Source organism: Oxyura jamaicensis, chromosome 19 (genome assembly GCF_011077185.1).
Source record: "Oxyura jamaicensis isolate SHBP4307 breed ruddy duck chromosome 19, BPBGC_Ojam_1.0, whole genome shotgun sequence".
Classification (NCBI taxonomy): Eukaryota; Metazoa; Chordata; class Aves; order Anseriformes; family Anatidae; genus Oxyura; species Oxyura jamaicensis.
In genome coordinates, this window is record NC_048911.1 from 509,424 (window position 1) to 522,525 (window position 13,102).

Below are 13,102 nucleotides of genomic sequence, written 5' to 3' on the forward strand. Positions count from 1 at the left end.
AGGAGGCCAACATGCCATGGAAGCCAAATAAATGCAGTCCTACCAGAGGTGGCTGTTCCCCATGAGGTCCCCAGGACTCACCTGGTCAGGTTTCCCAGGCAGCATAGACCAGATCCAGGTCTCTTACAGCAATGGAGCCCCAGACACTTCTCAGGTCCTTGCTCATAGGACTCCTTGGGAGTCTTGGAGAGTTGCGTCTCTTGCAGGCCATGGTTACCAGCCTGGCCCATATACAAAACACTTTTACTTTTTCAATCACAAACAGCCAATGGTAAAAATGAAGTTCAGTGCCTGAAACTCAAGCTTTTTTTTTTTTTTTTTTTTTTTTTTTTTTGATATTTGATGTCTACTGGTGTTCTGTTCTCCCTAACCTGCCACGAGATTATTATGTTATGGCAAGGGTGACAAGCAATACCTTTCTGCGGTTTGCTTCTGAGTCTCCTGGGCACATTCCCTTCACACTTTCAAGATCTGCCCATCTACTGAATGCAAATTCTTACTTTGCTTAAAAGGAAGGTTGAGGAAAACAAACAAACAAACAAAACCAGAAACCACTGACCCCTCCAGACACACGTAAGGAATATGTTGGTCTTTAATTCCCCTATAATAAACAGCCTTGGCTTCCACCTCTTGTGGCAGAGGTAACTGCCAAGTCCTCCCCATGGTAGGAGACAGTGCTTTCTCCTGAATGTTCTTGCCAGGGGATCATGGTAACCTTCTAACCCCAGACACCCGGGCAGGATGGCCATAGGTTCAGGGTTAAATGCCTCCACAATTGGTTTTGAACAGGAAAAGGTAATCATAATCACACAGAGATGATCACATGAAAGGTCTAGCTCTGTCTGGGGTTCAGCCAGAGAGAATTTCTCAGGGTTATGATTACGAATAATTGTCCTGTTATCCTTTATGTTTCTGTCCACAGATCTGAGGCAGCACAGTTCTCTGAAAGGAACACAACAACCATTTCACTACTTGTATGTAGAAGTTTTTCTTCCTCTGTGGACATTTGGCCTGTCTCTGTTGTATCAGGGTTGCAGTCATGGTTGTTTCTGTTTCCAGACCTTTTTGTGGTTGCTGGATCACTAATGGGAAGCCCCATTCGTCATTCCTGATATCCCTTGATAGGTGGTGATCATGGAATCACGGACCTGCTCGGTGAGCTTGGGAACATCTTCTGGGCCTAGACCAAGAGTCTTGACTTCTGGCAGGATCTGAATGGTGAGTTTCCCTGGAAGAGTAAGACAGAAGGGTCAGAGGGTAATGAAATAGTGGTATGGGAGAGCAAGAGAAGCTGTAGCAGAGGTATTGGTGCAAATCAAGTAACAAGACAAAAATTAAGGGAAATGTGTTCTTTCACACTAAAACTGCTGTGTAGCAACCTAGTCATATCCCAGATGCACACAGCAAAATCCCAGACCAGATTTTTCCCATGCACAGAAACCATCAGACACAGACACTCATTTATATCCGATGCAAAAAAAAACAAAAAACTTGTGGAATAAGATTTCACAGTGGGAAGAGGTCACCCACAACAAGTCCTGGCCCTAGACCTCAGAGTCTGTCTGGATTAGGGTAAAGAGAATGAGAGGTCTGTAATACAACACATCCAAACTGGACATGCTCTGACCTATGTATACTGAATTCAGCAGTCTTTCTTTACCAAAATGCACTTATGCATTATTCCTCCTTATGAGAGGAACCATGTCCAGAAAAACTTGGTTTGCCAAGATATGTGTCAGGAAGTGCCTTAGTAATGGACTGGTGTAAACAGGAGGAATATACAGGGGAATTATCACGATGCTTTTCTGTTCTTGTACCCAGTGGCCCTTGTTCTGGGCAGTGGAGACAAGACACTGCCTGCACAGACAATCACCTAAAGATCTGGGGAGTGTCCATATTACTTTTAACTTTTTTTTTTTTTTTTTTTTTTTTTTTTTTAAGTCCTTTTCAAAAGTGTTAGGAAATAGGATCCAGGAGTGTTGCTGGCAGAGCCATGCAAGGAAAATGAAACAAAAGCACGGAGAATAGCTTCCCAAAAGAAGAGGGCATGCTCCCTGCCTGCACATATACCCACAAAACACATTAAATGCAAAGCTAGGCCTTGTATCTCAGGAGTCTACTACGCTTCTCTTGGTGTTGCAGAAAAATCTGAATGATGACAAGGTGGTGCTAGAAGTGCTGCTGCTGGGATAGAACAGACTTCCAGCAAGCACCCTGCTTGCTCCATGAATTATAGACAGCTTCAATGTGCAGACGCTGGACACTAGCTGGGCCTTCCAGAAGACCATCAGCATGCCCAGAGCCACTGGGGACATGGAGAACTGTCCTGGCCTGGTGATCAGCCTGCTCAACATGCAGAAATCTTGGGCATGCATAGCACATCTTCAGAATCAGCCCTGGCGAAACTTCCAGATGGGAAAAGCAGAGAGGTAAAGGAAAAGAAAAATCTGTGGTCCTTTCTTCAGATGTGAAAGTCCTTCCTATTCAACAGCATTTGGAAATGATTTACCCTAAAGTGCTTAGAAGTCACAAAAAATCCCAGCTAACCACAAACTCCTAGGTTTTGGGGAGATTATTATAAAGATAAATGGACATATAACTGCAAATAGTCTTTCCTGAAATGTTCAAGGAGGTTGTGGAATCTCCTTTCTTGGAGTTATACCAAACTTGGCTGGACAACTCATCTATCTTTGGAGCTGGTCTTGAGTGAAGTAAAAGGTTCATCTAACAAAGAAGTCCCTCCCCACTGCATTTTTCTCTTATTTCCCATGGCAGTGCTTTATCTTCATAGTCCAGCTAAGCAGGGATGTCATAGAGAGGGATTGCAAGGAGCAGGCTAGCAGAGCAGGGTAGATATCTGAAATCCCTACTCGTGCTCCTATCTTAACTCCCACGTGGGGGAATGCTTCCACTACTGAAAAGCTCTTGTGTGTGGCCAACAGAGAGAGAATAAACCCAGTAGTTGAAAACTGGATAGAAACAGATAATTCAGTGTTTACTTCTCTCTTCCAGATGTCTGCCTTCAAGGGAATGACTACCTCAAAGTACAAATGATGACAGGAATGAGAATTTCAGCTGCAAATCCTCCCCTTAGGAAAGAGCAGGGCCTGAGACCTGCCTGGGGGAGGGTAGGAAGTGCCAGAAGCCCATTTTGGAGTGGGTGCCAGGGAGGAACAGACTAGGCTGTTTTTCTCTGCAGGAACTTGAAAGATTTTTTCCACATTTTCCTTTTGAAACCTAGACCCATTTTTTGACTTTCAAAAAGATGAAGACTCATATTTTTTCCCTGTGAAATATTATAATGGTGACAAGCAGAAATTTTGTCATCATAAATGTATGAAACATGTATGAAAGAACAGGGTAGATGAGAGGAGATAGGAGTATGTATAACTTTTGCTGAGAACTGTGTTTGTTTTGCTCCCCAGCTTTCCATCCACCTGTAGATCCAAGGACAGCAGTGGAGCCAGGGCAGGATCTGCCCTAGGTCTCTGCTGCTTCTCCAGGTTCCCTCATTGGACAAGTTCTGAGAAAGCAAACAGTAGAGGCAAGTATTTCCTGAAGTATTCCACTCCCTCCCCTCCTGAAAAGAAAGAACCTGCCTTTGTCCAGCTGCAATCCCCACATTGCATGTGGTTCTCTGCCGACCCACCTCATGGCTCCCTCCAAGGACTGAGCTTGCACAAGCAGCCAGCCTGCTTTTTGCCCCAGGTAATCCTCACCTGGCGTGAATCTCTTCTCCTTCTGGCTGTAGAAGTCGCTGTAGGACGAGATCACCACAGGAATAATGGGGACCTGGAGGGGAAGCAGTCTACAGTAAGAGAAACTATGAATTTCTCTGTTCCTCACCAAAAAGGGAAATGGTGTTTTCAGATGAACCATGTACGTTGCTGATAACTATCCTAGTTAGCTTCATAGAAGACACTAAAAGGGATATTTCAATCTTTTAACCATATTACCCAATGTCTGCACTGTTGGTTTTTACTTTTTCTTCTCTGTATTTAGGCCAACAGTGCCTGGATTGCCAAATAGAGGCCTGGTCAGCAGGAACTCTCCCAGGCAGGTCCAGTGCTTTTGTCAAGGTTCCCCCACTTTTTTCCCAGGCGGAGTCACTAAGGTTTTCTACCTGTCCCAGAAATGTCTCCCTCCTGAGCCACCTGCAGGCTCCTGCTGGGCTCCTGGATGGGTGCTCAATCCAAAGGAAAGTCAGGGACCAGGAGCCTTGTAGTCCTGCTTGTTGGTGGACCATGATAGGCAAACTACATCCGAAGGGGCAGGAAGAAGGTGGCTCTCACCTGGGCTTTCACAGCCAGCTGGAAGGCCCCACGTTTGAAGGGCAACATGGAGCCACTATGATTGCGAGTTCCCTCAGGGAAGATCAAGACGCGGAACTGCAGGAGGGAGAAGACATTGAGATGGAGGGATCTCGAGTTGCTATTCAAAACCACTGCACCGGCATACTGTCCTGGGACTGATCTGTCTGCTCCTGGCCATGCAGAGACATGCACTTCCTCCACTTCAAGCACTTTCTGGACACAAAATATAGTTAACCCACCAGAGACACTCTTACTTTGTTCTGTTCTGTGCCTAGTCCAGAGACCAAGATCACCTTCCAGGCACATCAAGTTTCAGATTTTCCAGTGGCTCAAAATGCCTCCTGCTCCCGAACAAAGAGTCTTCCCCACTCACATTGTCTTTGTGCATGGAGTGTGCCACCTCTGTCAAGGTAGTGATAGACTCTTCCCTCTTCTTGCGGTCAATGAAAATGAGTCCTGCAAGCCAGCATGCTAGGCCAAAAGTGCCCATGTATAGTATTTCCTTCTTTGCAATGGCCACACAGCGACTTGGCAGTATCTCCATCATCACTGGAAGGGAAGAACAAGGACAGAACAAGTGTTCTACACTGACGTTCCCTCCAGCCTCTGGGCTACAGCCCTCTGCTCTGGGAAATATACCTACAGCTTCTGCAGCTCCCACCCAACTTCACAGGGTCATCAATGTGTTGGAAAAGGGATTCTGAGGGTCTCCAGACCAACCACCCACTTAAAGCAGGACTATTGAATAAGATCAGCTGGTGTTCTCATCCCAATTCTGTTGCAAAGGATGAAGCTGCTTTAGCTTGAAAATGACTGTTGTACTCTAATGCCCTGGAACACGCCCTGCCTTGGGGCTAGGTGGGATGGACTCTGTAGCAGCCACTCCTGCCCTTCTGCCTGTGGTATTAGGGATTTCATAACTACCATCCTTTCAAGAGCAGTGGATCCAGGAGGAGAAGACAGGATAAGGTTCTCCACATACCCATAATATCAAGGGAGGTCTGGTGATTCAACACTAGTACAAAAGGCTTCTTAGTCCTGAGGTTCTCCTTGCCCTTCACCACTATCTTGATACCAAATATGTATTTGAGTGGCAGAAGCGACATGCTGAAAAACCTGGAAAAGGGAAGCAGACGTGAGATAAAGAAAAGATAGAATTGAGTAAAGGGGCCAAAAAAACAGTCTTCCATGCTAGCCCATCTTACAGACTGCTCCTGGAGAGTACCCTGTTTCTCCACAGTCCAAAATTTGATCCATTATTGTCTGTCTTGGAGAAGAACTACTAGTATGGCTCTTCAACTCTCATTAGAGAAGTTGAAGACCTACACCTGGTAGGTTTTCTTCAGGACAGTTTAGACCAATGACCCAGCAACTCCAGCTACAGAAATTCCATGGATCAGCCAAATATCAGCTAATCATAGAATCATAGAAACACAAGGTTGGAAAGGACCTACAAGATCATCTAGTCCAACCATCCCCCTATCACCAATACTACCCACCAAGCTACTAAGTCATATCTCTTAGCACTTTGTCCAGGCACTTCTTGAACACCACAAGGGATGGTGACTCCACCACCTCCCTGGGCAGGCCATTCCAGTGCCTGACCACTCTTTGAGAAAAAAAGTTTTTCCTAATATCTAATCTAAATCTTCCCAGGTGCAACTTGTGGCCATTTCCTCGAGTCCTATCATTAGTTATCTGAGAGAAGACGCCAACCCCCTCCTCATCATAACCTCCCTTCAGGAAGTTGTAGAGAGCAATGAGGTCTCCCCTGAGGCTCCTCTTCTCCAGACTAAACAATCCCAGCTCCCTCAGCTGCTCGTCATAAGACTTGTTCTCCAGACACCTCACCAGTTTTGTTGCCATTCCCTGGACATGCCTCAGGGCCTCAATGTCTTTCTTGTAGTGAGGGGTTCAAAACTGAACACAGTAATCACCAAAGCTGAGTACAGGGGGATGATCACCTCCTTTCTCCTGCTGGCTACACACTATTTCTAATACAGGCCAGGATGCCACTGGCCTTCTTAGCCACCTGTGCACACTGCCAGCTCCTGTTCAGCTGAGCATCGATCAACGCTCCCAGGTCCCTTTCCTCTTCTCAGTCTTCTAGCCACTCTGCCCAAACCTATGGCATTGCATGGGGTTATTGTGGCCAAAGTGCAGGACCTGGCACTTGGCCTTGTTAAACCTCATCCCACTGGCCCAGCAGCCCAACCTATCCAGATCCCTCTGAGGGGCTGCCTCAGGCAGATCAACACTACCTCCCAGCTTGGTGTCATCTGCAGACTCACTGAGGGTACACTCAATCCCCTCATCTAGGTCATCAATAAAGATATTAAACAAGATAGGGCCCAGTACCAGCCCCTGGGGGACACCACTTGTAATGGGATGCCAGCTGGACTTAACTCCGTTAAGCACAACCTGGATGGACACAGCCCTCCAGCCAGTCCTTTACCCAGAGAAGAGTATACCTGTCCAGGCCATGGGCAGCCAGTTTCCCCAGGAGAGTACTGTGGGAGACCGTGTCAAAGGCTTTGCTAAAGACTAAGTAGACTACATCAACAGCCCTTCCCTCATCTACCAGTCTGGTCACGCGGTCATAGAAGGAGATGAGGTTGGACAAATATGACTGGCCTTTTGTGAATCTGTGCTGGCTGGGCCTGATCCTCTGGATGCCATGCAAGTGCCGTGCAATCTCACCCAAGGTTATTTGCTCCATAACTTTCCCTGAAACTGAGGTCAGGCTGACAGGTTTGTAGTTCCCTGTGTCCTTCCTGGCCCTTCTTGTAGGTGGAAATCACACTGGCAAGCCTCTAATCCTCTGGGACCTCTCCAGAGAACCAGGAATGCTGATAGATTGTGTAAAGCAGCTTGGCAATCACCTCTGCCAGCTCACTCAGCACCCTAGGGTGGAGCTTGTCTGGTCCCATGGACTTGTGACATTCCAGATGGAGGAGCAGGTCTCTAACTATCTCTTCCTGGATCCTTGGGGGGGTTGGGGATACTCTACTTGAATCACAGGGGACGTCCAGGTCAGGGTCTTCCTGGATCACAGGGGGGTAGATTCTCTACTTGAATCACAGGGGATGTCCAGGTCAGGGAGTGAAGTACCCTGAGGAAAACTGATCTGACTATTAAAGACAGACATAAAGAAGGCGTTGAGAACCTCAGCCTTATCCTTATCCTCAGTGATCACATTTCCAGTTGCCCAAATTCATAGTGCACCTGTTTGTACTCTACTCCCCTGTCCACATTGCTGAATCTTGAATATGGGCTGCAGTAAACATGCTGTGCATCTGACACTGCTATTGCCCAGATGTTGGGAAGAGAGATGATTTTGTCACTGGATCACAGACTGCAATTTGCATAGACAATGGAAAAATAAAGATCAAAGTCAGGCACAAAAGTCAAGAAAATTTCTTAAAATGAAAAGCTGGGAACTTGCACTGCAACGTACATTTTCTGAAGTAGTGAATCCTTTCTCTGTAGCACTTCTAGGGGTTACAAAGTGCTAATGCTGCTGTGTAGCAGTTAGCTTCTAGCTCCCACTTACCCCATGCCCCAAGAAGCTGTCCATTAATGCATGCTGCTGCAAGTCACAGCTCACACTAGCACACCCAGATGCACAGCCCCATGGTGTGTTGCAGAGGCAGAAATGGATGGGGAGACAGAATGGGCAGTGAGGGGAGAGGCTCAGAGGCTGACAGACCTGGGGGACTGACCTGTGATTTCAGTGATGGGAACATCAGTGACAACTCAGGTGCATGCCAGCAATGCACCGTGGTAATGCGGGCACTGGCTGAGGATAAAGTTGAGGGGAGAAAAAGAGAAGAGTACCCTCAGAAGATTTCTCAACACAGCTTAGAAGGGGAATGACCACCCACAGGGAGGCAGGAAACACAGCTCTGAAGACCAGTTAGGAGTGGTTTACTGAAAAAAAAGCCGGTTATTTTACCTGTGCATTATATTCAGTTTGTTGGTATTACATAGTTTGTCAAATTCATGTCACCTTTTAAATCCTTTCCTTACTCACCATTAATTATTCTTTCTATCAACTCAAGTGAAATCCCCAAAACTGCTTCCATTCTCTCAATTGCAGGACTATGTAACACCACACATCAATAAAAAACTAAGTCCTCCCCACTGCAGCACAGTTCCCAGGACTCTACAAAACAGAGTGAGAGTTGTTTACATCAATGCCCAGAGCGGAAGGAAGCCACAGCCAACTTACTTCATGTTTTCACAGTTACGTCCACGAGGAATACTGACGGTAATAACCAGAAGACTTATGGTGAAGACCCACAGCTTATAGAAGCACATCTTGCAAAAGAATCTGAACGCAGGATTCATCTGGTAAAGAATTAGAAATGCAATGAGCAGAAAAGTAAATGGGTAGCGAAGAAGCAGTAGCTCCATCCTTTCAGCCCAGAGTTAACCAGAGGAGTGTTGCCCAGAGCAGTAAATGAGTAACTAGCACCCCATGCTGCGGAGCAGAGTTTAGATTCCCTTGTTCAGCTACATGTGGGTGGCGCAGCACTGAAATGAGATTTGGGAGATCTTCAGCAAGGCTGAAGTTCAGAACTAAAATAACCATGGAAAGCCGGTTTAGCAAGGGAGCTGCGGCAACACTGTGTGTAGGAGCTGGCTGGCAAGCAGAGGCAAATATGCAATAGCAAGGCTGTGTATGTGAATGATCTGGGGGGGCTCTGGGCTGGTAGAGCAATGACTGTTTGGAGAGAGAGACCCCCCTTCAGGGGCAGGGGTCTTTAACACAAGCATTCATTTGTGTCAAGCTCTGTGAATAAGAACTTTAAGAAATCTTTAACAGGAGGGAGTGTGATGTTTTGGATAGCACAGGTACCCAGCTGTTGTGCTGTCCAGAATGCCTCACCCTGTGCAAGCATCGAACTTTGCCAAGTGAGCTGACTGCAAGAGGTCAGGAAATCAGGAATCAATATTATGGAGGAGAGATAGAGAAAAAGTGATCATAGCAGCCAATTCCTTGCCCACACATGCAGACATTAGAGGCACCAAACTTAGCAACTGGATGTTTCTCAAAGAGAGGGGGAAAAGTGACAAAAAAGCCACCTGTCTAGACAAAAAATAAACGAAGCTACTCTGGATGTTTTCATGGCAAGTCAGGCACATGTTTAGACAGCATCTCCATACGTAAGAGGTAAATCAGGAAATCACAGGTAGAACCTGGGAGTGCTCCAACAGTACTTCAGCTCCAAAAACACAGCATGAAGAGGATCTTCACAACTGTAATGACAAGGCTGAAAAACAAAAGCTTTGTGTCTCATCAGTTGCACAACAGGCCTTGCTCAAGCAGCTATCACTTAAGTGGAGAAACATTACTAAATTCCAAATGGTACTGAGATCTACAGATTCTCAAAGGACATTTGGAAGACCCATAAAGCCACATCAGTTTTCACCCACAACCTAAATAACAAAATCAAATCTCTAAGAATAGTAAAAGGGGCGAGAATCAGCAATAATTCATGAAGAAATTAAGGAAAGGCATGATAATAAAGAAAGGCTGTGCTCCCTGTTCCCTGGGTATAACCAGTGACTCCTCTTCTCCTCCCATCTTTTGTGGAAAAACTGGAGATAAGTGAATACTCAAGATTTTCTGTGACCACAGGACAGGCAGCCAAAGCAAAGAGTTTCAATGATGGCCTCCTCACTCTGTAGTGTTTTCTGTTGCATCAGTTGAGTATCCAGGAAAGTATTGCATGATGAGGAGAGACACCTGGCCCTGCACCAGCACGTGCCAAAGGTAGGCACAGCACAGCACCCGGGCACTGTGACCCCTCTGTGCCAGTGCTGCAGAGACCAGCTCTCTTTTGGAGCTCATTCATAGAGACCAGCCATGGCTGTTTTGTTGTTATCTAGAAGCCAAATTCTGGTCCATCAAATTATATTCCTAATACCTTTTAAAATTCTCCCATCCCATACGAATCCTATCAATAACAGTTATGGACTTTCACACTTTGGGGCAAGCTGATTTGACAAGCAACTGGTTCATCCTGAGCTACCAGGAGACAGGTTCCTAAAATGTAATGCCAGTGAAAGGGGCTTTGAATGGCTGTTCTGCAAGGACAGCTGTAGCTGTCAAATCAAAGTTGTTGTTGTCAGGCACCTAATGAGAGAGGAACATCTTACACAACACTACATGTGAAAACTCACCCAGAAAATCTAGGGACAAAAAAGGGAGCAAAAAAGAATCATTGCAAACCACTGAAGAGCTTTATTTTTAAGCCACTGACAGCAATTTTCAAATACATTCATCAAGGCTATAAGGAAATTATATTTCTTTAGCATACAGTGCACTATCAAACAGGTACTAAACTATAGCAGGTTGATTCTCTTACCCAAAGGAACATGGTAACCCTAAAACACAATGGATCTATGAGAAAAATGTCTCCAGCACAAATTATGGCTTCAACATAGTCAAAACAAAAAACAACTAGTGAAGAACATAAGCAGATTTACAAGTGTGAGCATCTGTTAGCCCTCAAATTAGAGGGCCAAGTTAAGAGAAGAGTTGTTCTCCATGGCATCACTGAACAGGGGCGTAACCAGCATGAGCTGGACATCGCAGAAAGGTAACCCTGCACACTCAAAGCATTGAGGACAGCTGATCTCAGGAACAAATCAGGTATGCAAGAGTTTGAAGATAGGCTCATGGTTACATGGGGTTTTCAATAGTTAGTATCTCCTATGAATATGGGAAAATGAAAGGACAAAAAGAGGTAATAAAAATTATGCCATTCCCAACTCATCATGGACAGAGAATCAGTTCAGATCTAACAACACATTTAGGCTCCAAACCCACTGATACTAAAATTCTCAGATAACATTTTCTTCTGTTGCAAAGATCCATAGTATCTAGACCCGTTATGCTTCCATTTCTAAAGCAGACAGATCTTGCCTTTCAAGGCTTTATTTAGAAACTACAGCTCTAGTGAAACTCCTGGCTTTTAGACTAAATGTATCCATGTTCACCTGACTCCCTTGCCCCTGGATTTTTGCACCTTCTTCAGAGCCTGGCCCAATTTAAATGAATCTTAGGTAGTAGGAGGAGGGTCTTGCTATTCTCATGAGCTTTTGTCGTGCAGCTTCAATGACTCTCCTACTCACTAACTCAGCTAAGGCACGCATGGGACAGACGAGAGAGGTGGAGGCAGGAAGATGACCTGATCTAATTGGAAAAGACTAAGAAAATTAACTTGTCCAAAGTAAGCAAATGAAGGGTCAAAAGAGATCTGACTGCTGTCAGTAAATCAAAGCTGGAGAGTCAGGAGAGCTGTTCAACTTAAAGGTTATGATTGACTTTTAAGTGAGAGAGGAAGGATTTCACAATGAAATAGGAGGACTGGATTCTGAAATGGGAGTGAATCCCACTGGAAACTACTAACACAAATATCTCCACTGGAAGAGAATGGAACAAGCTATCAGACGGCAAAGCGTTGGGACCGCTCACTGTGAGGTCTGTATTGTATCAGCTAGCCAGTCCTCTAATGGAGAGCAGTGCTGAAGGGAATTAATCTATTACATACTCAGATAAATAGACATTAGCACTGCTGTTAAAAGTTTCACAAGGATTCCAGAGTATTAGACAAAGGTCATCAAGACTAAAGAATCTGTATTTATCATGCTCCCACTATACCTCCATGATGAATCTTCACGTAACTCAAGTCTGTTCTCTCTCTTTCTCTGTGCAGCTGAGAAGCATTTGGCCTTATAGCTGCTCATTAGGCAGCTGTAGACTGAAATGAAATCTCCTCCTCTGCCCTTGTCCTCTCCAGACTGAACAAATCCAGCTTCTTCAGCCTGTCTTTGTACAGCACATGCTCCAGCCCACTGACCATCTTAGTAGCTCTCCACTCAAGTGAAACGTAGTCAGTGCTGGGAGATGGTCCTGAGCAATATGGACATCCATTCACAGAGCTAAAGCTGCTGAGGGAGGCTGCAGGTGGGAAAGAAGGTGAATGAGAGGCCGTGACAGTGCCATGTTTCTCAAATCAGCAGCAGAGACTGAGCAGGGCAAACAAACCTGTCCTGGTCCCTGCCAGGGAAGTGGCTCCTTCAGGCTGCACTCCTCCACTCTGTGGCTCTGCCATATGGGGCAGGCACTCTGAAGTCTCATCAGAACAGCCCTGATCCTGCTGCACATGCACTTCTGTGAATTTGACTAAGCAGTTTCATCAAGCTGATAAGCTTGATTAAATTTTCCACATTTCAGCCTTGCATTTAGCTAAAAATGGAAAAGTAGGTACTCTGTTTAGCGCACACAGAATGATTATAGGTGCTTGGGACTCTCAGTACAAGAAGGACATTGAGGCCCTGGAATGTGTCCAGAGAAAGGCTACGAAGCTGTTGAAGGAACACAAGTCCTGTGAGGAGCGGCTGAGGGAACTGAGGTTTGGTCTGGGGAAGAGGAGGCTCAGGGCAGACCTTATTGCTCTCTACAACTGCCTGAAAGGAAGGTGTGGGGAGCTGGGGCTCGGCCTCTTCTCGCAGATAACCAGTGATAGGACTAACTTTTTCACAGTGAGGGTGATAGACCACTGGAACAAGCTGCCCAGGGGGGTTGTGGAGTCTGCTTCTCTGGAGACATTCAAACCCACCTACATGCATTCCTGTGTGACATGATTTAGGTGTTCCTGCTCCCACAGGGGGAATCAGACTTTCAAGGATTGGATCTTTCAAGGTCCCTTCCAATCCCTAACCCTCTGTGATTCTGTGACTAGAGGGAATGGCCTCAAATTGTGCCAGGGGAGATT

At 45.8% G+C, this 13,102-nt stretch overlaps 2 protein-coding genes across 3 annotated transcripts in view; both read right to left on the reverse strand.

Annotated features, from left to right (window-relative positions):
• Positions 1-574: 574 nt before the first annotated feature.
• Positions 575-8,774, reverse strand: AGPAT1 (1-acylglycerol-3-phosphate O-acyltransferase 1). Its single transcript, XM_035343301.1, has 6 exons — positions 8,545-8,774; positions 5,296-5,429; positions 4,687-4,862; positions 4,293-4,388; positions 3,720-3,792; positions 575-1,228 (listed from the first exon to the last, which is right to left on the reverse strand). Exons 1-6 carry the CDS (start codon positions 8,727-8,729, stop codon positions 1,083-1,085), a joined length of 810 nt encoding a protein of 269 aa, XP_035199192.1. The 5' UTR covers positions 8,730-8,774; the 3' UTR covers positions 575-1,082.
• The window catches only part of MPO (myeloperoxidase), a 29,763-nt gene continuing 22,076 nt past the window's right edge, over positions 5,416-13,102 (reverse strand). The window contains exons 14-15 of one of the 2 annotated variants that reach the window (XM_035343300.1): positions 8,545-8,663; positions 5,416-5,429 (exon numbers count right to left, since the gene is read on the reverse strand). In XM_035343300.1, coding sequence (XP_035199191.1) covers positions 8,660-8,663 — 4 coding nt within the window. In that variant the 3' untranslated portion in view covers positions 5,416-5,429; positions 8,545-8,659. Of the gene's footprint in view, positions 5,430-8,544; positions 8,664-13,102 lie in introns of those variants that run through there. The other variant, XM_035343299.1, reaches the window with a different exon arrangement.